Source organism: Pelophylax lessonae (genome assembly GCF_965119305.1).
Source record: "Pelophylax lessonae genome assembly, chromosome: 5".
Lineage (NCBI taxonomy): Eukaryota > Metazoa > Chordata > Amphibia > Anura > Ranidae > Pelophylax > Pelophylax lessonae.
The window spans coordinates 365,905,517-365,930,421 of NC_138772.1; the positions used below are offsets into that span (position 1 = coordinate 365,905,517).

The following is a 24,905-nucleotide window of genomic DNA, read 5'->3' on the forward strand; positions in this document are numbered from 1 at the left end:
AGAGCATGATTGTGAACATACTCATAAGTCCTTTGTACTGGATCATGAGTAACTATCTCTGCAAACTCTTGAAGCGAGTGCTCTTCTAAAACAGCTGCAGCTTCATATACTGCAGCTTCTGTGGATGTGGCTACTGCTGCCCTTTGACTCTGTAGCACATGCATATTAGCTTCCAACTCTGCTTTCTGCTTCATCAACTCTGCTTCCTGCTTTATCAACTCTGCTTCCTGCTTTATCAACTCTGCTTCCTGCTTTATCAACTCTGAGATCTGGTCTTCAAGGTTAAAGGAGTAATTTTAATACTCTTATCTGTATTCATGGTGATAAATTTAAAGGGGATGCCTTAACTTCAAATGTAGCTCTTCTGACTTGACTGTTATACATGGCCTTTTACTGTGCTGTCCTACTATCCCTTAGCTGACAGCCAGTTAACAAAACAGACAGAAATAGCGTTGTGCTTTATTCCAAAACTGAATTTACTTCTATCAATAGTTCTGTAAACTGCAATACAATCAGAGAGACTTAGAATTACAATTATGTATTACATGTGACACTTTGCTAATAAGCACAACATTAAACATTACTATGCAGAAAGCTTATATTTAAATTATATATCAAACACACAACAGTGCAGTCCAAGTGTAAAATGAATATTGGGAAATAATAAATAGACTTACAGGCATTCGTGTATCTAGGGGCAAATATGGAGATCTTATGGCTTCTGTATCTGAGGTAAAATCGTTATGTGGTAGCCAAGGTGAAAACTTTATGTTGTTCAAAAAGAAACTTTATTAACATAGGCAAGCCTTTCTGTTTCTTCCTGTGAGGAACTGAACTGCAATTGCAACAGGCAACCACCAGGTGTCCTCAAAATGAAAATCCTATGGACAATCCTATAATAGACAGCACAGCCACCATAGACACATTAATGGACACGGACATACGGGCGCATTAAGGCCCACCCTCCCTGCCACCGCCAGTGTTGGTAGTAACTGCGTTTAAGTAAACGGCGTTACTTAACGCAGTTACTTTTCAGGGTAATCTATCTGATTACCTGTCCTCTCCCTGTAACGCCGTTCCTGCTACTTTCGGCTGTGTTACCGCAATTACATCTACCGCCACTAGATGGCAGTAGATGTAATAGTATTCCCCCTCTCCTCTGACCGCTGTCTGCGGTACTGTAACTGGAGAGAGAAGAGGAGGAGACTCAGTCGAGTCACAAGAATCGAGTCGGACAGCAGCACAGCGGGCCAGGAGGAGGGCATAGAGTCCGGCGGGCGGCGAGTCTGCGACCCGACCCAGCCATTGCCACTTCTCTTGTTACTTTTGCCAGCCTGGCAAAATATATATACTACCATATCCAAAAATATATAGTCCAGGACTCCACCACCACCACAGGACAGCAGGACGTTCACCACCACCAGTCCCCCAACGCACACAGCCAGCCCAGAAGAGGAGAGAGGCACAGACAGGCAGGCCTGAGGCCTGGAGGAGGACAGAGCCAGAGGGACCCGGACAACAGTGTGCCAGTGCCTGCCAGGCCACACCACCAGTCCACCAACAAGCCCAGCACAGCAGGTACCAAAAAAAAAAACAGACAGTCAGGAGTCAGGACTCAGACCCCCACCAGCCACCAGCCACCACACCACCACCAGTGTGCCACACCACTACCAGCAGTGTGCCACACCGCCACCACCACCACCAGTGTGCCACACTGCCACCACCACCAGTATGCCACACCGCCGCCACCACCACCACCAGTGTGCCACACAGCCATCACCAGTGCGCCACACCGCCACCACCACCATCACCATTGTGCCACACCACCACCACCAGTGTGCCACACCGCCACCACCACCAGCGGGCCACACCGCCACCACCACCACCAGTGGGCCACACCGCCACCACCAGTGGGCCACACCACCACCAGGCAGCGCATCAGGTACCAAAAATAAAAATACAGTTACTCACACAGTCAGGAGGACTCAGACCCCCACAGTGTGCCACACCGCCACCACTATTAAAGATCTAATAGAACGTAATTGCATTATAGAATAGTAATAAAAAAGTCACAGTTACTTTGTAAAGTAACTAATTACTTTTTCAATGTGGTAACTGAGTCACTAACTCAATTACTTTTTGGGAGAAGTAATTTGTAACTGTAACTAATTACTTTTTTAAAGTAAGATGACCAACACTGGCCACCGCACATATGCGTTACATAGTCAAAAAGATGTTGCATAAAATACTTGGTCATCCTTTATTCCAGGTATGTGCTGCTGATCTCCTGCGGCTTCTTAGCAGGCACATGTACTTCAGCGATGGCTGTATGTAATATCTCAGGATGGATTTCCTGATGGTGACATATTACACATAGTTAGGCGTATATTTAACCCCTTGATTGCCCTAGATGTTAACCCCTTTCCAGGCAGTGTCATTAGTGCAGTGACAGTGTATACTATTATCACTGATCAATGTATTAGTGTCACTGGTGATGTCAGTGGCAGTTAGTCAGTTCCTCCCAGCATCAGTTAGTGTCAGATTGTTCGCCGCACTATAGCAGTCCCATTATAAGTTGCTGATCACCGTCATTATTAGTATAAAAATAAATAAATAAATACTTAAATTCTAGTGTTTATACCATAGTTTGTAGATTCTTTAACTTTCACGCAAACTAATCAGTATGCACTTATTGAGATTTTTTTTTTTTCTTTAAAGACATGTAGCATAACACATTTTGGCCAAAATTTATGAAGTCATTTTTTTGTGTTTTTTTTTTCCAAAATGTTAAGTTTTTTTTTTTATTTATATCACAATAAAAGACCCTGTGGTAATCAAATATCCCCAAAAAGAAAGCTCTAATTGTGTGAAGAAAATTATATAATTTTTGGTTGGGTACATTGCTGCATGACTGCACAAATACTAGTTAAATTAGAGAAGTGCCAAACAGCAAAAAAATGGCCTGGTCATAAAAGGGGTTAAACCTTCTGGAGTTCAAACGGTAAATTTATGTTAAAGATTAGTAAATGTATAAACCCTTCCATGCTGATTCTTATAATGAATTGTGAGAAAAATATATTACAAAGCTGTGAACCAGATAACTTATTCTTCTACCAATAACCAGCTGTTATAAATACGGTAAATATAAACACCTAAGTGATATAATAAAACTAATAATTACAGCGCTGATTTAATGATATAAATTGTGAAAGCTTGTATGAAATTTTAGCAATTGGATTTACATATATTGTACTTTAAAGGAAGCCTGTGCTGAGAAATCTAGAGACCACCTCTCTCCAATTCCGATTTGTTCTTATGTGTGGTCACTCATTTGGCAGCCATGGCCCACTGTTGTCACCATCAGAAATTCAATCCTGAAAGATTACATGCAGCCATGGCCAGTAAATTAGTATTCAGTGAAGTGAGATCAGAGCAGAACGTGACGCCCTTCTTTCAGGAAACAGAACCCCCTTGTTTGTATACTCACCTCTCCTTTGTTGGGATCCTCAGAAATCACAACTCTAGAAACCCCTGCTTTGCCACTGCTGACTTCCTTCTGCAAATGCTAGTTACCAGTGCTGGGACTAGGTCGTCCAGTGCTCGGGGCAAAGATACCAAACTGCACCCCCCCCCCCCCCCATTCATGATGTGCAAGCTTAGGGGATCAGTTATGGCCAACAGTCTATTGCTTGTCAAAATCGCTGCCACTGTCACTACTCCTGTCAGTCTTGTAACAGAAGGTGCCCCCATTCCTACAGTAAACCTATGGCGCCCAGGGCAACCTCCTTCTCGTCCACCCCTTGTCCCAGCCCTGATAGTTACCTGGGTCTTTCTGGTTTCGATACCAGAGCGATTGACCTGGAACCAGTATGTAGCTAATAGTCAGTGAGGGCCACAACACCTGATCTCATAGTTTATTCTGGGGCAGAGAGTAAAAAACACGTTTTTTACTGATTTGAAATGAGATACATTGTTGTTAATGGGACAGTGCACATAGCTGAGCAAAGATCAGAAATACAGTGATGGGTACAGAGCCGTAAAACAAAAAATTAACATTTTACATTTGACTGCAGTAATTTATGCGTATATGTGTGATTACTTGTCTATAAGCTTGTTTACACGGGTTTAAATTAGTATCTTACATCACTGGCAATGAAGAAGTTTACTTGTCTTACGCAGTTTGAAGAGGAACAACAGGCACCCATAAAAAAAATAAATAAAAGTCAGTAGCTACAAATATTGTAGCTGCTGACCTTTAAAAAACAACCACTAACCTGTCCCATGGTCCAGCCGTGAGCTCACCGCAGCCGTCTTCTTCCTTCATCCTCCCTCGGCGGCACCGGCATCTTCACTATGGACACCCGGCTGTGACAGCTTGTGGTTTCGCAGCCGGGCCCCCACTGCACATGCGCGAGTCGCACGTCGCATCCTGTATTGGAGGATGCAGTCTTCTGAGACCTGTCAGTGTGCCAGAAGACTGCAGGGCAGGAGTGGGAGCAGGTAGCTGTCAAAATCGGGTACCTGCTCCCCCCCCCCCCACTCCTCAAAAGTGCCAATTCTGCAAGAGGAGTGGGAAAAGAGTCCTTAAAGCGGAACTTCCCCTTTTGGGGAAGTGCGATGCCAGATATTACATGTGATTCACACCGCATTGCTCTGTGCAGGTCACATGCGATGTCTGTGCGATGTGATTTCAGCCATACAAAATGTATGGCTGAAATTGCATCGTAATCGCACCAAAATGGGGCAGGACCCTTTTTTTGGTTGGCACTGGAATTGGATCGCAAGTGTGTTCACACTTATGCGATCTGATTCCTGCACCATTTTACAGTTCGCACTGCTAACCAATCTGGGGGTGTCATTAACTTTACAGTGACACCCCCAGCGATTTGCAGATCTCAGTGTAAACCACTGTGCGATTCTGGTGCGATGCGGCACCGATTCACAGGATTTAATGCATCGCACCGGTGTGAACTGGGACTTACACTCTTATACTCATTATTGCTTAGGACTTTACACACAGATTTTTTTACTTTCTGTCAACAAGTTCCTGAGTAAATATCAGTATATTATGACACCCATGTGCAAGGGGCCTTAAAAACAAAATGCACCCCAGGCAGATATAAAAGAAGAATGAAACGTTGTATTCATTAATGTATCAATAAATTTATTTTGTTTAATCACTTGACCTCCGAAAGGTTTTACCTCCTTCATGACCAGAGAACTTTTTGCTATTCTATACTGCGCTACTTTAACTGGCAATTGCTTGATCATGCAACACTGTACGCAAATGAAAGTTTGATCTTTTTTTTCCACACAAATAGAGCTTTCATTTGGTGGTATTTGATCACCACTGGGTTTTTATTTTTTGTGAGATAAACTAAAAAAGATTAAAAATTAAAAGAAAAAAAAAAAATTCTACATTCTGTTCTAAAACATATCCAATAAAATCTAATTTTTATCATAAATTTAAGCCAAAATATATTCTGCTACATGTCTTGGGTAAAAAAATAAATACATTTATAATAATTGGTTTGTGTGAAAGTTATAGCATCTACAAACTATGGTATACATTTGAAAATTGATCAAATCTGATGTACTGATGGATGTTCTCATTTCTTGAGGTTTACAGCACAGCATGGTGAAGTTTGGAAAGCAGAGCAGGTTGAGAGTCACTGGTGGAGAATGTAAGGTCTTCTTTCCATCATCTGATATTTACATGCTGGCCTGAGGGGACCTGTGGTGACTTCTGAGCGGGACGCAGTGATCGGTTCTGTAGTATCAAAGCTTATGATGAATTTACTCTTGCCTGCTTTACCGACCTGTACTACTGCTACTGGGACTGTGATGGCCCCAATCAAGCCGGCAAGACTTTGACAATAACCCAAGCCTCAGAGAGCGTCTTTCTCCTTTCTGGAAACTTGTGTGGTTGGTGTGGCAGAGAGGAGATACACAATGGTTACGGGTACGGGTACGGGTACATCCTCAGTTCGGTTTTTCTACAGGCTCTAGGAGCGACAAAGGTTTGGGCAAGGAGTGGTGTGACAGCTAGAGTAGTCTGTGGACAGATTCTCCTGCATGCTCACAGCCCAACACCCCCTAATTACCTGAAAACGCTACATCGGGGCTGCTGCCACTCCTTTTTTTTCCTTTTTTTACACAAATGAACATAACGGGACTCTTTCAAAATGTGACACCTGGCAACTATGCAGGGATGAAGGCTGGGTCAGGTCCCTGGCAAGGTCTGGTGAGTTAAAGGCAGAGTTGTATAAAGTACTCGAAACCCATACTTGAGTAAAAGTACAAGTGCTCGATCAAAAAGTGACTTGAGTAGAAGTGGAAGTGCTCGATCAAAAAGTGACTTGAGTAGAAGTACTAAAGTATTCAACATTTTTTGTACTTAAAGCGGTTGTATCCCGCTTTTTGACACTTTTACCTACAGGTAAGCCTATAATAAGGCTTACCTGTAGGTACAAATAATATCTCCTAAACCGGCACGGTTTAGGAGATATTTACAGTGCATGCAGCTGCTCGCGCGAGCGGCGCATGCGCTCTGAAGGTCCGGGGGGACCTTCAATTAACTTGCCGGGAGCTTGCCGGAAAAATGGTCGACGTCATCGCGGCTCCGGCCAATCAGCGCGCTGGAGCCGTCTCTTTCGGCCAATCAGTGCGCCGGAGCCGCCGAACCCGGAAGAGACGACGAGGGATCATGGCAGCGCCCGCATCGATGTCCGGGGGTCCGTGTCGGGGCTTCGTTTTAAGGTAAGTTAAACATAATGGGCTAGTATGCGATGCATACTAGCTCATTATACCTTTGTCTTGCAGGTTTTTTTTTTTTTTTTTTAATAGGGTTTACAACCGCTTTAAGTATTGCAAGTAGTTTTTTTTTTAAAAAAATTTGCTACTCAAGTACTGAAAGTAAAAGTACCAGTAGTTTTGAAAAAAAAATTGCTACTCAAGTACTGAAAGTAAAAAGACAAGTACTGTGTTATGTAGTTATTAAAGAAAGAAGTCAAAAGTTTGAACATCATATTGTTTTTTATTATTTCAAATGCAGCTTTTATTTATGCATACAGTAGCTTTTATTTTCGTATGCGCTGATAATACACATGTTTTGAGCTTCATGAAACCTGCCATCTTTGTTCTGGCAGTGGTAATTTTTATAATAGTAACGAGTAACTATGCAGCACAAAAAAAAATATCGGAGTAGAAGTATTGAAATCATCGAAAAAATGTAGTAAAGTAAAAGTGGAAGTAGGAGAAAAAAATTCTACTAGGAAAGTACAGATACCGCCTTTCGGTACTTAAGTACAGTAGTGAAGTAGTTCAACTTAGTTACTATACATCTCTGGTTAAAGGAATTTTTGGAAATTCATAAATGATGCCAAGTTGTAAACTGAGAGGTAAAAAAGAAAAAAGTGACTTTCTGGATTTTAAAGGTAAGTTGAAATGGCTGCTTCAGTGTTTCTATATAAATTTTGAGTAATTTCACCATATTGTCTGCAGCTACAAATGGCTGTAAGGATTTACCTTAACCCCCTTGACACCAGCCTTTCAGCAGGTGGCCGCACTGTGTTTACAACTTACTGTGCTGAGAACATGTTCCCAAGCACAAGAGCCAGCGGGGATCGGTAAGGTCCTAAATGGGAGCTTTCTGATCATGTGATCACTGTGACAGCCAATCACAGCGGTCACATGACCCAAGTGCCCACCTCCTGGCTTTTAGAACTCTTAAAGGGCTGGAAGGCAGTCGGCGGGAAGCAGTTAAAGCTCATCTACTGCTTAACAATATGTAAGTATTTAAATGTATAAAGGTAACACTATACAATCTGTTTGTTCAATTTTCTTTACCTTATACCTTTATCTACCTTCATCTATGTAATGCAAAGGCCTGCCTGATTTGAATAAAGAATGCATGTTTTGGGTTGCCCTTATATTGCATACCGTAGATTTGGCAAATCTAACAGCAATTGTAAAATTAGACTGTACTGTATAGAATATGGCCAGATTAAAGCTTGGCCACAAAGAAAAAAAAAAATGGGGTCCTGTGATAAATTCCTACATAAGCAGTCACTCCATGACTAACTGTGTGCGTGGGTGTTTGGACACATAGGGTTATTTTAAAGTAAGTTCCTCTGTGGTTCTGACTAAGTGCAGTCAAAGTTCTTTTGTAAAGCATTGTAGTATAAATACCGATATTTAGTTTAAAAAAACCTTGATTCCAATGAGGTGCTTTATGCTGAACAATGTAAATAAGTCTGTATACAAGACAAAATTCAATTGAACTTTTTTCCATGACATGAAAAAACAAAGTGATCTGAACAGAATGTACTGTTGCATAACTGCACAAACATGCTGCTAAGTTAAGATGCTTGCTTTGAAACTTTCGTGTGTCAGTGTATGACTGTGGCAGGGACATTAGACTAGAAATTCATTTTGTACCAAGGTAAGATGTGACTGCCTTTCTCTGTAAAGCTATACCTCATTTTTGGCCCTATAAAACAAAAAATAGGATTATTGACCAGTAAATCTATATTTTTTTTTTTGTTATGGAGTGCGGTGCAATATTCATTAACCCTGGGTTATATGGGTGGGTTATATTTCAGGTGATTGGACACTAGCAACGCCAAAGCTGTCAGGACATCCTCCATATAACCCTTCCCACACTCAGCTATCCAGTGCCTGAAGCGCTATTACAGGTCTGCCCCAATTTTCATCCAGACAGGGATACAGTTGAAGGCTTAGTCGAGAAGTAAACCAATCCAGAAGCCTATAGCACAGCTAGGGAAAGAATCTTTGAAAGACAAAACCTCCATAGAAAAGAGGTAAGGTTCTCTCAATAGAGCAAAGGAGGTCCATCACCTGAAGACACTGGCAAAAAAGAGGCTAACTGGGGGTGGCAGAGGTTTTATGGGGAATGTCCCTGAAGCTTCTGTTTTGCCCACGTCCAATCATCTGAAGGTGGCAGCATCTAAACCAGTGTTAATTAATACTGTTTCCTGTACAATTAAGAAAAACCAGAGTTAGACTTACTCAAAAAGTATGTAGTTTTCCCCTTGGATTGGAATTTTTAAGGCACAAGTATACAAAAAATTGTTGGCAGAAAATTTGAAAAAATATTTGAATTTTCTTTTAACATACAAGATATACATAATAGACGTTAAAAGCATAAGCAAGCACAAAATGTAAACAGTGTCAGAACCAACCACCCAATCCAAAATCGATGTCCGACGCGTTTCGAAGACACTGCTTCTTCATCAGGGGTGACTTTGGGTGGTTTTATGGTTGACTGCACATGGATACTAAATGCTTGCTCAAGTAAAAACAAAGCAGAATAAGTTGGAGCCTGACTGGTGCTATGAGGCCTCAAGATAAACCCAATGGAGGTAAATGTTCCTCGGATGGTTGATTGATTGCGCGTTCCCTAGGTTTGCAACAGCTGGAGTCCAAATTGCTGAATAGCTTGCCAAGATGAAACCATGCAAAACTGATATCAGCCACAACAAAGATAAGGGATGTGTGAGACACCAAGCTCCCGAACTCTGCACTTTGCAAAGTACAGTTGCACTCTGCAAGTGCAGCTGCTCCAGAACTTAGTAAAGGAGCAGAAGCTCTGCTGACTTACATCATCCAATCATATGCAAGCAAAAATGCAGTTTTGGTTTACATTCTCCTTGCATGTGATTGGGTACTCTTTGCAAAGTGAAACCTTACCTCATTTACTAGCCTTTTTCAGCTCGTAAAACACCCATCTCTGAAGTTCCAAAACAACCAACAAGCAAAATCTCATTCATTTCACGGGCCCCTGTTCACATATGAGCATTTTGTCATCTGAAGTTCAAAAAAGTACATGAGCTTCTTTTTTGGCAGATTACAAGCTTTTTTGGTCAGATGTCAATGCCTGCCTCCAAACACCTTGCAAAAAACGCCCCAAAAAAACGTCTGAAAACGATACGCTCAAGTGTGAATAGAGCCTTGCAGTAAATCAACCCCTATGTGTCTACAGCAAGTTATTAAAAGTTTTTAGGGGGGCTGGGGGAGGTGCTATTGAAAGGGTTTTTTTTTATACCCTAATGCAGAGAATGCATTAAGGTATAAAAAACCTTTTGACTTTAAAACCACTTTAATATTCCACTGCATGATGTCCCATGCCGGGGCTATATTATTATGCCTTCTATCATGTGCAGCTGCACCACTCCTTTGATAATTGCTGTAATTGTAGTGTGGGTCTGGAAAATTAAATTTGTAACCACTTTTAGTAGTTGACCCTTGATGTCTTCATAAACAGGACCTGTCACTTTCTCCATACTAATAAATAAATAAAGCGCCCATTTACACTTCAGCGATCTGCTGCAGTGTGTTGACCCCCCGGTAACACATGGGTTGCATTTATTATGAATAGCCTGCCAATGCACCACAAAAGATTAGAAAATGCACATGACCCATTTTTAGCATTGCAGCATACCACAGGGCTCAGTAAGTGTGTTGTGGTGTGCTGCAGTAGATAATGTGTTGCACTCTACAGTACAGTTAAAGTCACTAGTCTGAATGTGCCTTCAATGCCCTCCTTCACACACATACACATTAGAGGATGCATAAAGTATCTCACAAAAGTGAGTACACCCCTCACATTTTTGGAAATATTTTATTATATCTTTTCATGTGACAACACTGAAGAAATGACACTTTGCTACAATGTAAAGTAGTAAGTGTGCAGTTTGCATGACAGAGTAAATTTTCTGTCCCCTGAAAATAACTCACAGCCATTAATGTCTAAACCGCTGGCAACAAAAGTGAGTACACCCCTAAGTGAAAATGTCCAAATAGGGCCCAAAGTGTAAATATTTTGTGTGGACACCATTATTTTTCAGCACTGCCTTAACCCTCTTGAGCATGGAGTTCACCAGAGCTTCACAGGTTGCCACTGGAGCCTTCTTCCACTCCTCCATGACAACATCACGGAGCTGGTAGATGTTAGAGACCTTGTGCTCCCCCACCTACTTTTGAGGATGCCCCACAGATGCTCAATAGGGTTTAGGTCTGGAGACATGCTTGGCCAGTCCATCACCTTTACCCTCAGCTTCTTTAGAAGGCAGTGATCATCTTGGAGGTGTGTTTTATTTTATTATAACCTGCTTTCAATGGCCCTCTTTCACATTAACAAAAATACTTTCTTTTCTCATCCACTGAGATACAAAGGAAGCCCTAAACGTTTAGGATGCCCAAAAGCAGTCCATACAACTGAGGAGTAGGCAACACAACAAACGATTGCTAACAGGCCAAAATAAACAGGTCAGTGGTAAAGAGCTGTAAAGGCCGCTCCAGATGACGTCTGTGATGAAATGCGTAGGGCGGAGTTTCCAGCGTCATACGTCACTTCCGGTTAGGGGAGCTCGGACCGTGGAACGCGGAAGTGTTCCGGCGTTCCCCGCTAATAAGTGATCATCCAATTGTGAGTTTTTCTGCACCTGTTTTTCTACATCTTAACATACTACACCATGGGGTATTTTTTGTTTGTTCTTTGAGCCTACTAGACCCGGCGGACTTCCTGGAGGGGAACCATAGCCCACCAAGCTATGGACACCCAGGACTCATGCAAATAAACCGACAAGGACTACTACGCTTAAGCCAGCACCCCTGTTGAAAGGGGAATTTGGAGGGGTGAGTGCAATACCTAGTGGGGGGCCACAGGTATAGGCACTACAAGCAACCGCACCGAAACCATCACCGGAAGCAATTGGTATTTCACTACCTGACACACAGCACTGGGAGTGATCTCCCCATTATTAATTCTATAAGTAAAACACTTTATGTGAATATTATTTGTTTAGCACCTTCAGATACTGTAATTATACCCCCAGGGTAAGGGGCATCACTGAATACACTGGTGGTAGATCTATATATATCTACACCACAATGAGCACATTTATCAGTTAATAACGTTTTCAAATAGCACAATACTGAGCACTATTAACGATTCCGTTATCAGCTGCATAGCCACACTTGCACTAGCACTTAGCACTCTGTAAGGGTATTATTATATGCCCAGCAAATCTTCCATTTGGCACGGTGCACTTTCATAAATTATTTTATTTTATGGTATTAATGGAATATATAAGGATTATGTTTATCGAATGATGTTATCATCTTGGATTTATTTTTTTTGGATCATATTGGATTATTAATCTAGTCCACACTCTTATATACACTGCACAATTTGGCACTATATCCCCATTTCCCTTGAGTAGGTAGCGCCATATACCAACATTGGTTTCTAATTTTGTCTAGTGGTAAAGAGCTGCCTGAAGGACTTTACGCACAAAGCTGGCATCAGATGAGGCAGAGACATCCAACATAGAGAAAATGCGAACAGACAATAAGGGGGAGCCTTAAAAATCTGAGATGCTCACAGATCTAGTGGAGTAAGGATTATTAGGAAAGGGCAAACCCATTTGTTGAAAACACAAGTCTGAATGATCATCTGTCTGGGTCACCTAGAGACGTTGGAACGAGAAGCTAGTGCATCCTTTCAGGACCAATATGGAATGATAAAAATAGAATCCATCTTTCTGGAAAAAAAGCAGTGGCTAAGATTTATATTCACACAACCTGAACCCCACCTAGGCAATTGAAGAACATTTCATTTTAATAACCCAAAGCTGAACAAAGAGATGGGAGAACAATTTCCAGATTAAAGTGAAAGGCAAATACTACCTTGGGCAAGAAGGAAGTCCTAGGCCTTAACACCACTGATCACTGTAATGGCCTTCAACCTGCTGAGGAGAGGAGGAAAAAGTTTCAGGGAAGTAAAGTCAGGGTGTACTGATCCCATGGAGACACCAATGCACCTACTGTTTCTGCTAGGGGATCCTTGTACTTGAAAACAAACATGTTTCATTTGTTGTTGAACCTGGAGGCCAGTACGTCCAAATCTGGCATCCCCCATCTGTGATGCAGGTCTTGGAACACTTCCAGGTGTAGAGACCACTCTCTCTAACACTTCCAACTATTAAAGTATGCCTGCAATAGTCTGCACCTGAAATGTACATGACTGACAAATGTGGAAAGTCCACTTCTTCCCAGGGTAAGGTTCACTCTACCTTTCTTGCTGCAGCAGGACTTCTGGTACCTTCCTGATGGTTGATATATGTTACTACTTTGGCTTGGTCTGACCAGATCTGAATCGGATAACCCTCTGACATGCTGGTCCAATGCTGAAGAAACAACTAAATCATGTAAAGTCCCAGGATATTTAACGAGAGCTGAGGTTCCCCAAAATTCAAATCCCCTGCACTGACCACCTCCTGTTCCTGAAGATCTGGAATGCAAGCTGTCCTAATGTCTGCAATGGTCAATAGATGTCCCCGCTCTGGAACACCTCTTGGCGGTAGTGAGGGTAGTGTTTAGATGTTTTGACCAGTCAGACATGGTTTTGCAAAGTCAAGTCAGAGTAGGAATCAGATGCAAGGTGGGACCCACTAGCAACAGCAGAGCTCTGTCAAGGGCTTCCAGACATTTATTGGTTGGGTCCCTAAAGGCAGGTGCATCCTCCACCAAAATGGTAGTCGCCATGTTAAGGCACAAAATGGCCAAAACCACAGAGGGAATGGACCATTTCTGAACAAAATCCTCACTAAACAGATATAAAACAAACAAACACTTGGGGGGAGCAAACAACTTAATGTGGTGCTTCTAATCTTTACAGAAAAACAGTTGTAAAAGAGGGTGCAAAAATAACGTTTTTGTGGCCCTTTAAGTCCTATATGACCCAGGGCTGGAAGCACTAGTAGAAGCATTAGGCTGATTCTCTGGCTTCAGATTGGCTTGCATGTATCAGTAAAAGCCAAATTGGCCTTTTTACATGGATGTAATATCAGTAGATTGCAGCTCTTTCATTAGTGAAGGGTTTGAGCAATTCAGAATCAGAAATGGCAATTATATACAGAATCTACTAAGCTGCAGGAGCACACTTGTGACCTTCGTGGTTAGAATCAGCAAAAAAATGTATAGTTTTGATCATAAAGTCCTGCATGGCCATAGCAAAAACCTCAGCTGAGGAATCGGCCACACCTGAGGGAACCTTGAGAGATTCAAGGCTCCCTTGGGTGTGAGAGAGCCTTGAGAGAGTGTACAAAGCAAGGTTCATACAAGACATGGATGAGCGAGTTTGGGGTGGAGGAACTTGACTGGCCTGCACAGAGTCCTGACCTCAACTCAATAGAACACCTTTGGGATGAATTATAGCGGAGACTGTGAGCCAGGCCTTCTCATCCGACATCAGTGCCTGACTTCACAAATGTGCTTCTGGAAGAATAGTCAAATGTTCCCATAGACACACTCCTAAACCTTGTGTACAGCCTTCCTAGAATAGTCAAAGCTGTTATAGCTGCAAAGGGTGGGCAAACTCAATATTTAACCCTACAAACTAAGTCTGGGATGCCATTAAAGTTCATGTGCGTGTAAAGGCAAGTGGCCCAATATTTCTGACAATATAGTGTGTGTGTGTATATATGTATAATGAAAGGAACACTTTTTAATAAGAGTATAGCATTAAGTCAAATAAACTCCTGGGATATTGATCTGGTCAGTTAAGTAGCAGAGGGGGTTGTTAATCAGTTTCACCTGCTTTGGTGTTAATGAAATTAACATTAGGTGAGTAACAATGAGACAACCTACAAAACAGGAATGGTTTTACAGGTAGAGGCCACTGACATTTTTTTTTCCTACTCATCTTTTCTGTCAGTTTTTTTTTTCTTTTACTGGTTTTGCCTTTGGCTAGGGTCAGTGTCCCTGCTAGTAGCATGAGTAGATACCTGGACCCTATTGAGGATGCACAGGCAGTCCAACTCCTTCAGGATGGCACATCAATCCGTGCCATTGCCAAAAGGTTTGCTGAGTCTCCCAGCACAGTCTCAATAGCATGGAGGAGATTCCAGGAGACAGGCAGTTACTCTAGGAGAGCTGGACAGGGCCGTAGAAGGGCCTAAACCCATCAGAAGGACTGGTATCTGCTCCTTTGTGCAAGGAGGAACAGGATGAGCACTGCCAGAGCCCTACAAAATGACCTCCAGCAGGCCACTGGTGTGAATGTCTCTGACCAAACAATCAGACTTCATGAGGGTGGCCTGAGGGCTCGAGATCCTCTAGTGGGCCCTGTGCTCACTGTTCGGCACCATGGAGCTCGATTGGCATTTGCCATTGAACACCAGAATTGGCAGGTCCGCCACTTTGCCCCGTGCTTTTTTCAGATGAGAGCAGGTTCACCCTGAGCACATGTGACAGACGTGAAAGGGTCCTGGAGAAGTCATGGAGAACATTATACTGTCTGTAACATCACTCAACATGACCAGTTTGGTGGTGGGTCAGTGATGGTCTGGGGATGCATATCCATGGAGGAACGCACATACCACTACAGGCTAAACAATGGCACCCTGTCATTAGCTATTGGGATGACAGCTTCGGACCCATTGTCAGACCCTACGCTGATGCAGTGGGTCCTGGGTTCCTCCTGGCGCACGGCAATGCCTCATGTGGCGAGAGTATGCAGCCAGATCCTGGTGAATGAATGAATGAATTAATACCATTGAATGGCCCCCACGCTTGCCTGACCTAAATCCAGTAGAACTCCTCTGGGACATTATGTTTCTGTCCATCCCACGCCACCAGTTTGAACCTCAGTCTGTTAGGAAACTCAGTGATGCCCTGGTCCAGACCTGGGAGGAAATACCCCAGGACACCATCTGCCATCTCATTAGGAGCATGCCCCGACATTGTCAGGCATGCATAAAAACACGTGGGGGCAAACTACTGAGTATCATTCTGAGTTGCTGCAATGAAATTTCAGCAAAATGGAGTAGCCTGCTGCGTCATTTTTCACTTTGATTTTTGGGGTGTCTTTGAATTCAGCCCTCTGTAAGTTGATAATTTTCATTTCCATCAAACAATGTGGCATCCTTTCCTTCCTAACACATTACCCAGTCCATATCAGTATAGATACCCAGCATGAGATTTATTTCTCCATTGAAATCTGACGTGTTTTCTAAGTGTTCCTCTCATTTTTTTGAGCAGTGTATTTGTTGGATTTCCTATGTAAGCTCCTATGAGCAGTGGTCCCCTACCTTTTTGTTCTCGGATTTATTCAGTATCAACAATGTATAACCCATTATAAAAATATTACAGACTATAATGGGCCTATATAAACAAAAAGTAATAAATATAGGGTCAACGTTACAACAGACTTTGAGTTACTCATTGATTTGAGCATGGAGATAGTAAATGTACTTTACACTATCCTTCACAGGATAAATTTGGTTAATAGTTGACAATTCAATATTGAAGGATTCAACATTCAGCATTAAAGTTTCTACTTTATCATATTAGGTAACATTTTAACAAAAATTCCAACAGTGTGCAAAGATAATCACTGATACTACTGTGCTCTTAAAGTGGACACTTTACATCACAGAACAAGGCGAATTCCCATTGTACTTAGTGACATCATGTAAAAAAGAAAAAAAAATGTGTGTGTGTGTGTATATATATATATATATATATATACACACACACACTGTATATGTATATATACACAGTATATAGCTGACCAGCATACAGAATGCATTTTTTGTTTACATATCAGGAAATACAGTGACTGGATGGTGCACTGAGCTGTAGTGTCTGAGAACATGTGTGAGGAGCAATGCCTCATTGGACATGTAGTCCTGGGCAGGAAGTGAGTTGTTCTAAAGGGAGAAAAAAAGAGCGACAATTTTCAAAAAAACAATATTTTTAACTTTCTGCTATAAAACATTCCCAATAAAATTTAAAAAAAAAATCTATTTTTTATATCAATTAGGCCAGTTTGTATTCTGCTACATATTTTTGGTAAAAAAAAATCCCAAAAAAGCGTATAATAATTGGTTTGCGCAAAGTTATAGCGTTTACAAACTATGGGACCGATTTTTGGACTTTTTATTTATTTTGTTGTTTTTATTAGTAATGACGGCGATCAGCGATATTTAGCGGGACTGCGACATTGCGGCAGACAAATCTGACACCAAGTGACACTTTTTGGAGACCAGTGACACTGCTACAGTGATCAGTGCTAAATAATATGCAGTTGCTGTATAAATGACACTGGCAGGGAAGGGGGTTGATACTGGGGGTGATCAAGGTGTTAAGTGTGAGCCTAATTGTGCTTACTAACTGTGTGGGGGGGGGGGGGATGGGGAAGAGGGCTCTGTGAAAGGCACACAGAGATCGGTGTTTCAGCTTAGTTGAGACACACAATCTCACTGTGCCTGTCTGACAGGGGAGCCACTTTGTTTACATAGGCAGGCCATTCTTCTTTCAGTTTTGCTGAAGATCGCGGGAGGCTGGCGGCGATCGAGACCACTCCTCCCGCGGTCTGGCTCCCGCTGTGTCTACGTGATTACGTGCAACCGAGCCGCCCTGCCGCAGTAAATTTGCATGGGGGGGTCGGCAAATGGTTAATATAAGATTTATATCTCCCTTCCACCCTTCACATAGCTTCATGTCTGACTCCTAGTAAAAATGCCCATTTTTTTTTCTATAAATAACAAATTTGATCTCTGAGTCTGATGATATTTACCAGATTCAACCTCTAATAGTATATACAGTATATCTCTTCTGTCTGTTATTCTCATAATTAATTAGAGATTTTGCTCCCTAACCATATAGTTGGTTATTTATATTTACCACTACAGTATCTCACAAAAGTAAGTACACCCCTCACATTTTTATAAATATTTTATTATATCTTTTCATATGACAACACTGAAGAAATTACACTTTGCTACAATGTAAAGTAGTGAGTGTACAGCTTGCATAACAGTGTAAATTTGCTGTCCCCTCAAAATAATTCAAACACAGCCATTAAGGTTTAAACCACTAGCAACAAAACTGCTTCCGTCAATGAACTCAAGAGAAAGGGATTTTACGGTAAGTCAAAATCCAGTTTTCTCTATCGTACATTGACAGACGCAGTCTCTGATGCATTACAGTAGGGACGTCCCAAAGCGGTGCCATAAAATGAGGGGTGGGAATAGCAGAAAAAATAATCCCCCAAGGCTAAACATAGTCAACCAGGCAACATTGGACTCATCAGAACAAGATGAGGCCCACCTGAAATAAAACACAGTAAACACCCTCAAGGAAGGCAAAAAAGCCCCCTAAGCAGCAGCCTGCAAACCCTTGTGGCCAAAAGAGGCATCTGCAGATGCCAGCACATCCACCTTATAAAATTTCGTAAAGGTGTGAACAGAGGACCAGGTAGCCGCCTTGCAAACCTGAAGCACAGATGCCGATGGCGAAAAGCCCAGGAACCACTAAGCGCCCGAGTAGAAAGCGCCTTAACAAGGAAAGGAAGAGCCTGACCCTTAATCGAATAAGCCTGCACCACTGAATGTCTGATCCATCTGGAAATAGTCGCAGCAGACGCAGGCAGCCCTTTTTTTGGACCAAACCCACAGTACAAAAATCGAATCAGACTTCTGAAAACACTCAGTAGTCTTCAAGTACCCCCTGATTGCCCGAACCACATCCAGAGTATGCAGTGCAAATTCCTTAGGATGTTTTGGCTTAGGACACAAAGAGGGTAACACGATGTCCTCATTTAAGTGGAAACTGTAAACCACCTTCGGACGGAAGGACAGATCTGGACAAAGTACCACTTTATCCCTGTGAACCACCATATAGGGAGAACGACAGGACAACTGCACCAGTTCCGACACCCTGCGTGCAGAAGTAATAGCCACCAAGAAGGCCACCTTCTGGGATAAGGTAAGCAGAGGAATCTCCCGTTTCTGAAGAACCGAAAGTAACCGAGGACACATCGGAGGTACTAAGTGTCGCAACCCCTGGATGAAGTTACGCACCAGGAAATGGGCGGCTAAGGACCTTTGGCAAAAAATTGCTAAGGCCGAGACCTTGGCAATTGAGTTGGCTCAAGGCCAACTTTTGATCAACACCATGTTGAAGGAAAGCCAAGATCCGAGCCACCGAGTAAGAGCGAGGGGGAGCCCCAAGAGACTCACACCACGCAATGTACGACTTCCACGTATGATAATAGATCTTTCTAGAAGTCGCTTTCTTTGCTTTAAGAAGAGTGAGAATCACTCAAGCAGACAGTCCCCTGTCCTTCAGCACCTGGCTTCCAACAGCCAAGCCGTCAAAAGCAGGATGAAGGATTGGCCCCTGAGACAGCAAATCCTCCCTGAGAGGAAGTCTCCAAGGAGCGCCTGCGACCAGCCTGACCAGGTCTGCATACCAAGCTCAGCGAGGCCAGTCTGGAGCCACAAGAATGACCGGAATCCCTTCGATCCTGCGAAGAAGTGGCAGCAACTTGAGAGGAGGAAAGGCATACATTAGCGGATACTGACCCCAAGGGGCCACCAGCGCATCTGCAGTGTCTGTCAGAGCGCCCCGGGAGCGGGTCAGAAACCTTTGCACTTTTCTGTTGACCCGAGAAGCCAACAGATCTACATCTGGAGTGCCCCAACAAAGGCACAACTTTTGGAACACCTCCGGATGGAGGGACCATTCCCCTGCATCCAAGGCCTATCGACTGAGGTAATCCGCCTGCCCATTTTCCACTCCTGGAATGTGAACAGCAGAGAGAGCTGAAACAAAGCGTTCTGCCCATCGAAGGATGCCTGCCACTTCAAAGGCCACAAAGACACTTTTGGTGCCCCCTTGGTGATTGACATAAGCCATGGCCATGGCTTTGGCCGATTGAATGTGCACTGGACAACCCTACAGATGCTCAGCTCCAGAACATTGATCGGTAATCTGGATTCTTCTGGGAACCAGACTCCTTGAGCTGACAACCTACCGAGAACTCCTCCCCACCTGGACAGACTTGCATCCGTGGTGACATTGTCCAATAAATATGGAGGAAAGATTTCCCTTGCTTGAGCATCGGGGACCGAAGCCACCAGATCAGGGACGCCCTGGTCTCCTGGCTCAGCTGGATTTGATTGTCCAGGGAATTTGGATTCTTGTTTCATTTGAGGATCCTTGTGTGGAATTGAGCGAAGGGGACCGCCTCGAAGGACGACACCATCAGTCCCAGAACTCTCATACAGGTCCGAAGGGATGACCATTTGCTGAACAGTAACAGCTGAACTGCCGTCTGGAGTTTTTGGAGTTTTTCCGGAGGAAGAAATACCATGGTTGGGGACGAGCCCAAAGTCAGGCCCAGGTAGTCCAGTCTCATGGAAGGGACCAGGGATGACTTCAGAATCCACCCAAACTCCTCCAGAGTTCTCATGGTGATTTCCAGATTTGTCACCAACACCTTGGGAGACTCCGCACGTAGAAGCAGATCGTCCAGGTAACCCAGGACCGATATTCCCCGCTGCCGTAACACCGCCAGGACCAGAGCCAAAACCTTCGTGAAGGCCTGAGACGCAGAGGCGAGACCAAAGGGCAACACCACAAACTGATAGCGATCCTCTGCCACTGCAAAACGGAGGAACCGTTAGTGTCCTGCACAGATTGGGATGTGAAGGTAGGCATCTTTGATGTCTATGGAGGCCAGGAAATCCCCCTGATGGAGGCCACCACCGTGCGAACAGATTTAATCTTGAATTTTTGAACTCGCAGGAAGCAATTCAGTGCTTTCAGGTCCAGGATTGAATGCACCTTGCCTTCCTTCCTGGGAACCGTGAACAGGTTTGAATAAAAGCCCTGAAAACATTCTGCACACGGAACCCGGAACTATTACCCCCTGTTGTACCAGGTCCTCTACTATCAAGGATAGCCACAGGTCCGGAAACCGGCAAAGACATCCCCCCACTCGAGTTAAAGGTGAGAGCACACCTTCAGGCCCAGGTGGTCTTGTCCTGAGGTCTGGGGAAACAAGATTTTTTTTTTGCCATACCAGGGTCGCATGGAACCGCCCAAGGGAGTCTTGAAGAGTTTAACCTTATTGACTGACCCTGAGGGAAGAAAAAACTTCCTATGTGCTGAAAAGAAGGGACCCCATCCACGACGAGGGTCCTTACCCTTGTTAGCCTGCGGGAGAGAGGTACTTTTACCCCTAGTGAGAAGATTTCATCCAGAGTAGTCCCAAACAGGTGATCGCCTTGAAAAGGCAGATCAGTCAAGGCCTTCTTTGAAGTCTGATCCGAAGACCAGCACTTTAGCCAAAGTATACACCGGAGGACCACTGCCGAAAACGACAATCGGCCCAAAACTTACTAACTTAGCCCATTCAGTCAACGTTTGCGTGACAAGGGCAACCGTAAACACTGGTCTTAGTGCACACCCCGCCAGAGAGTACATATTGCGGGCCACAGACTCCGCCTTCCTATCCTTCCTCCACTGGGATCATGGTAGCTTTATTCAGTCTTGAGACCGGGGCATCCACCGTAGGTGGCACAGTCCACTTCTTTACAAGGGACTCCTCAAAATGGTAGCATCTAGCAATCCGCTTAGGCATTCCAGGGGAATGTTTTGGGCGATCCCCTTTCGTTTTTGAGCATGTTGTCAAAATACGTGGGAAAAGGAAAAAACCATTGCCGCTCTGGATGGCTATTGAGTGCCAAACGTAACCTGCAACTCAGTCGCGTCCTATATTTTTAGGGTCTAACCCAGAGATACAACCGGTGCATCCACCAGCGCCTTATCTTGCGCGGCAGTGGAGGTAGAAAGGTCATCCTCACTGTCAGAGGAGACAGGGCACGAGGTAGCAGACCCGGCAGGGAGACCCGCGTCTGCAGTGGCTGAGTCAGACTCAGAAGCGGAGACATCAGATATGGCAGGGGTAGGCCGAGGGAGTTTCATAGCACCTCGCCCTATAAAGGCCACCTCTACCCGGTACAAACTATTCCAGGACCGCCAAAATTGCATCTGTAGACAACTGGGGTCCGGATGGCCCTGCGGCCTCCCCGAGGGGGTCAGGTGGGAACACATGATCTGTAGGGTCAATGTTGCACCAGGGGAACAGGTCAGCAAAAGCTGAAAAAGTGACACAATTTTTTTATTTTTTTTAAAAGTCCCTTTCGCGCTACAGCACCCCCCGGACTCCATCAGAGAGAGAGAGATCCCCAGACTCACCACCCAGATGCAGCAGTAGGCCCAAAACGTCTGTACAGCACGTGCCAGCAGCAAGCTCAATCCAAAAGGGAAAGATCTGAGAAACAGCCCAGGATATAGGGAGGGGCTCCACCCACAAAAATACGGCTCCAGGAACTCCCATTCTTATTCCTTTTAGAGAAAGCCACAGCAAAATGGCTGTGCCGGGTGTACCAAGATGGCCGCCAATCTCCTCAGAACATGAGGCTACAAGAAAATGGACCCCCTAGACTCCAAAATGGGATGGATTGGCAGGTTGGCCTGAAGGATCAGGCAGAGACCCACCCCCGCACGATCTTTCGTCTGACGCCGGTGGCGCACCCTCCACCCCCACATCCGGCCTGAAGCGTGGTTCCAGCCCCCAGGAGTAAGCCCAATAGCCTCCCAGTGTAAGGGGGGGCAGGTAGAAGAGGGGGCACATGACAGGAGAGAGGGGAACCCGTGAATGTGATGGTCCGACCATCCCAGGGAGGGGCCCGTGTCTAACCCAAAATCCGCCAGGGGAAGAGGTGGGAACATTTACTCACCATACCAGAACAGGCGGGTGCCATCTCCTGACAGAACCCCTCTCCGCCGAAGTGGGGGGGGGGGGGCTGTCAGCCAAATAGGAAAGCTGCAACTCGGGCCTAGAGCCAGTCGTGTGCGACCTGAAGAGACGTTAAAGTCACGGGGCCATTCCCCATCCAGTGGGACTATGTCGCGGCCAACCCAGCGCAGAGCTAAGTTCTGCGTGCGCTCATTGGCCGGCTGGGGTGACCACTGGATCTATACATCCAGCCCATAGCCCAGATCCGGCATAGTTGCTTGTAGATCTTACAGGAAAAAATCCGAAGAAAAAGCTGACTAAAAAAAAAAAAAATCTAGAAAAAAAAAAAAAAAAAACTTTGCGAGGTCCTTACTCCTGACTAGGCATATTAAAACTGACATCCTATGCAGGAAGAGAGAGGGTATACCCCCTGGGAATGCCCATAGGCATAGATAGAACTTTTTTCTGCCTAGTGTCCAACATGAGCATTTGTGCAGCATCCTCAAATGGAAGGTGGAGGAGCGCAAGATCTCTAACATCCACCATCTCCATGATGTCGTCATGGAGGAGTGGAAGAGGACTCCAGTGGCAACCTGTGACGCTCTGGTGAACTCCATGCCCGAGAGGGTTAAGGCAGTGCTGGAAAATAAAGGTGGTCACACTAAATATAGACACTTTGGGCCCAATTTGGACATTTTGACTCACTTTTGTTGCCAGCGGTTTAGACATTATTGGCTGTGTGTTGAGTTATTTTGAGGGGACAGCAAATTTACACTGTTATACAAGCTGTACACTCACTACTTTTACATTGTAGCAAGGTGTCATTTCTTCAGTGTTGTCACATAAAAATATATAATAAAATATTTACAAAAATGTGAGGGGTTTACTCACTTTTGTGAGATACTGTATGTATACTGTATATGTGTGAAGGAGGACATTGAAGGCACATTCAGACTAGTGATTTGAACTGTACTGAGTGCAACACATTATCTACTGCAGTACACCACAACACACTTACAGTGCCTTGTGCTATGCTGCAAAGCTAAAAATGGGTCATGTGCATTTTCTAATCTTTTGTAGTGCATTGGCAGGCTATTCATAATAAATGCAAACCATGTGGTACCGGGGGTCAACACACTGCAGCAGAACGCTGAAGTGTAAATGGGCGCTTTATTTATTTATTTATTAGTACGGAGAAAGTAAAAGGTCCTATTTATGGGAACATGAAGGGTCAACCACTAAAAGTGGTTACACATTACATTTTCCAGACCCACACTACAATGACAGCAATTATTAAGGAGTGGTGCAGCTGTACATTTGCGAGATACTGTAGATATTTAAGAATATATTGCCTTTTTTTTTTTTTTAAACTTTACATATTAACTAACTTACACACCACACTTTTTTTTAGGGTATTATTGGAATCATCGGCCAACTAATCGATTATGAAAATAATTGTTAGTTGCAGCCTCAAAATATATATATTATTTTTATTTTTTGCCAAAAACAAGGTCCTGCTCCTGAGCCATTACGGTATTTTGGATGACACTGGAAATTTGCACAGCCTTTACTATTCTCAGACAGATGCAGTCTAGCAGACACTGTGAAACAAGAGGATCATCAAGCAACAACCACTGTGTCTGAAATAATGGTTCATTGATCATTTCAAACCAGGAAAAGATAAACATGTGGGTTGGATTTTGAAAATTCTAGGCACATTTACCAGGTTGTACTCACTGGGCTGAAATTTACAAGCCTTGGGGCAGTCACCCCAAACTTTCTTTCAGGTCTAAGGCTGCCAGTGGTATCTAATACCATTGGATGTTTTAGATGTTATGTTCACCACTGCATGCTGTTGTTCTAACCACAGGCAGCCACAAGCTTTAAAACCACAGCAAGGACAAGGTACCTGACACCTCAAAGTATGTCTGATACTAAAGGCTTCTTTGGTACCTGTGGTTCTGCAAAAGAGCGAAGATAGAAGTGACCATTCTTCAGAATAGTATGGATTACTGATCTTCTTAGGGTGCTAGTTGGTTATTTTCATCTGACAACTATCTTGCCATCATATTATCATCCTTACCATTTTATCTAGTAAGACAGCAGCCCTGGTTTCCAGATAAGAAGATAAGACTAAACTGTTACTTTAGTGTAACCACTTTTCTGTAGGTCTCATAAACATTAGTGATAAAACTAGCAGTATTATAACTATTAGGACAGTGTCAATGTGTTTATTATGTTATTAGGCCTCATGCTAACAGGGCATTAGAAAAAACGAGCTGCAAAG

At 43.7% G+C, this 24,905-nt stretch overlaps 1 protein-coding gene across 1 annotated transcript in view; it reads right to left on the reverse strand.

Annotated features, from left to right (window-relative positions):
* The window catches only part of CNDP2 (carnosine dipeptidase 2), a 222,344-nt gene that overhangs the window by 136,894 nt on the left and 60,545 nt on the right, over nt 1-24,905 (reverse strand). The window contains exon 12 of the mRNA XM_082258975.1: nt 22-274. Coding sequence (XP_082115101.1) covers nt 22-274 — 253 coding nt within the window. The remainder of the gene's footprint in view (nt 1-21; nt 275-24,905) is intronic.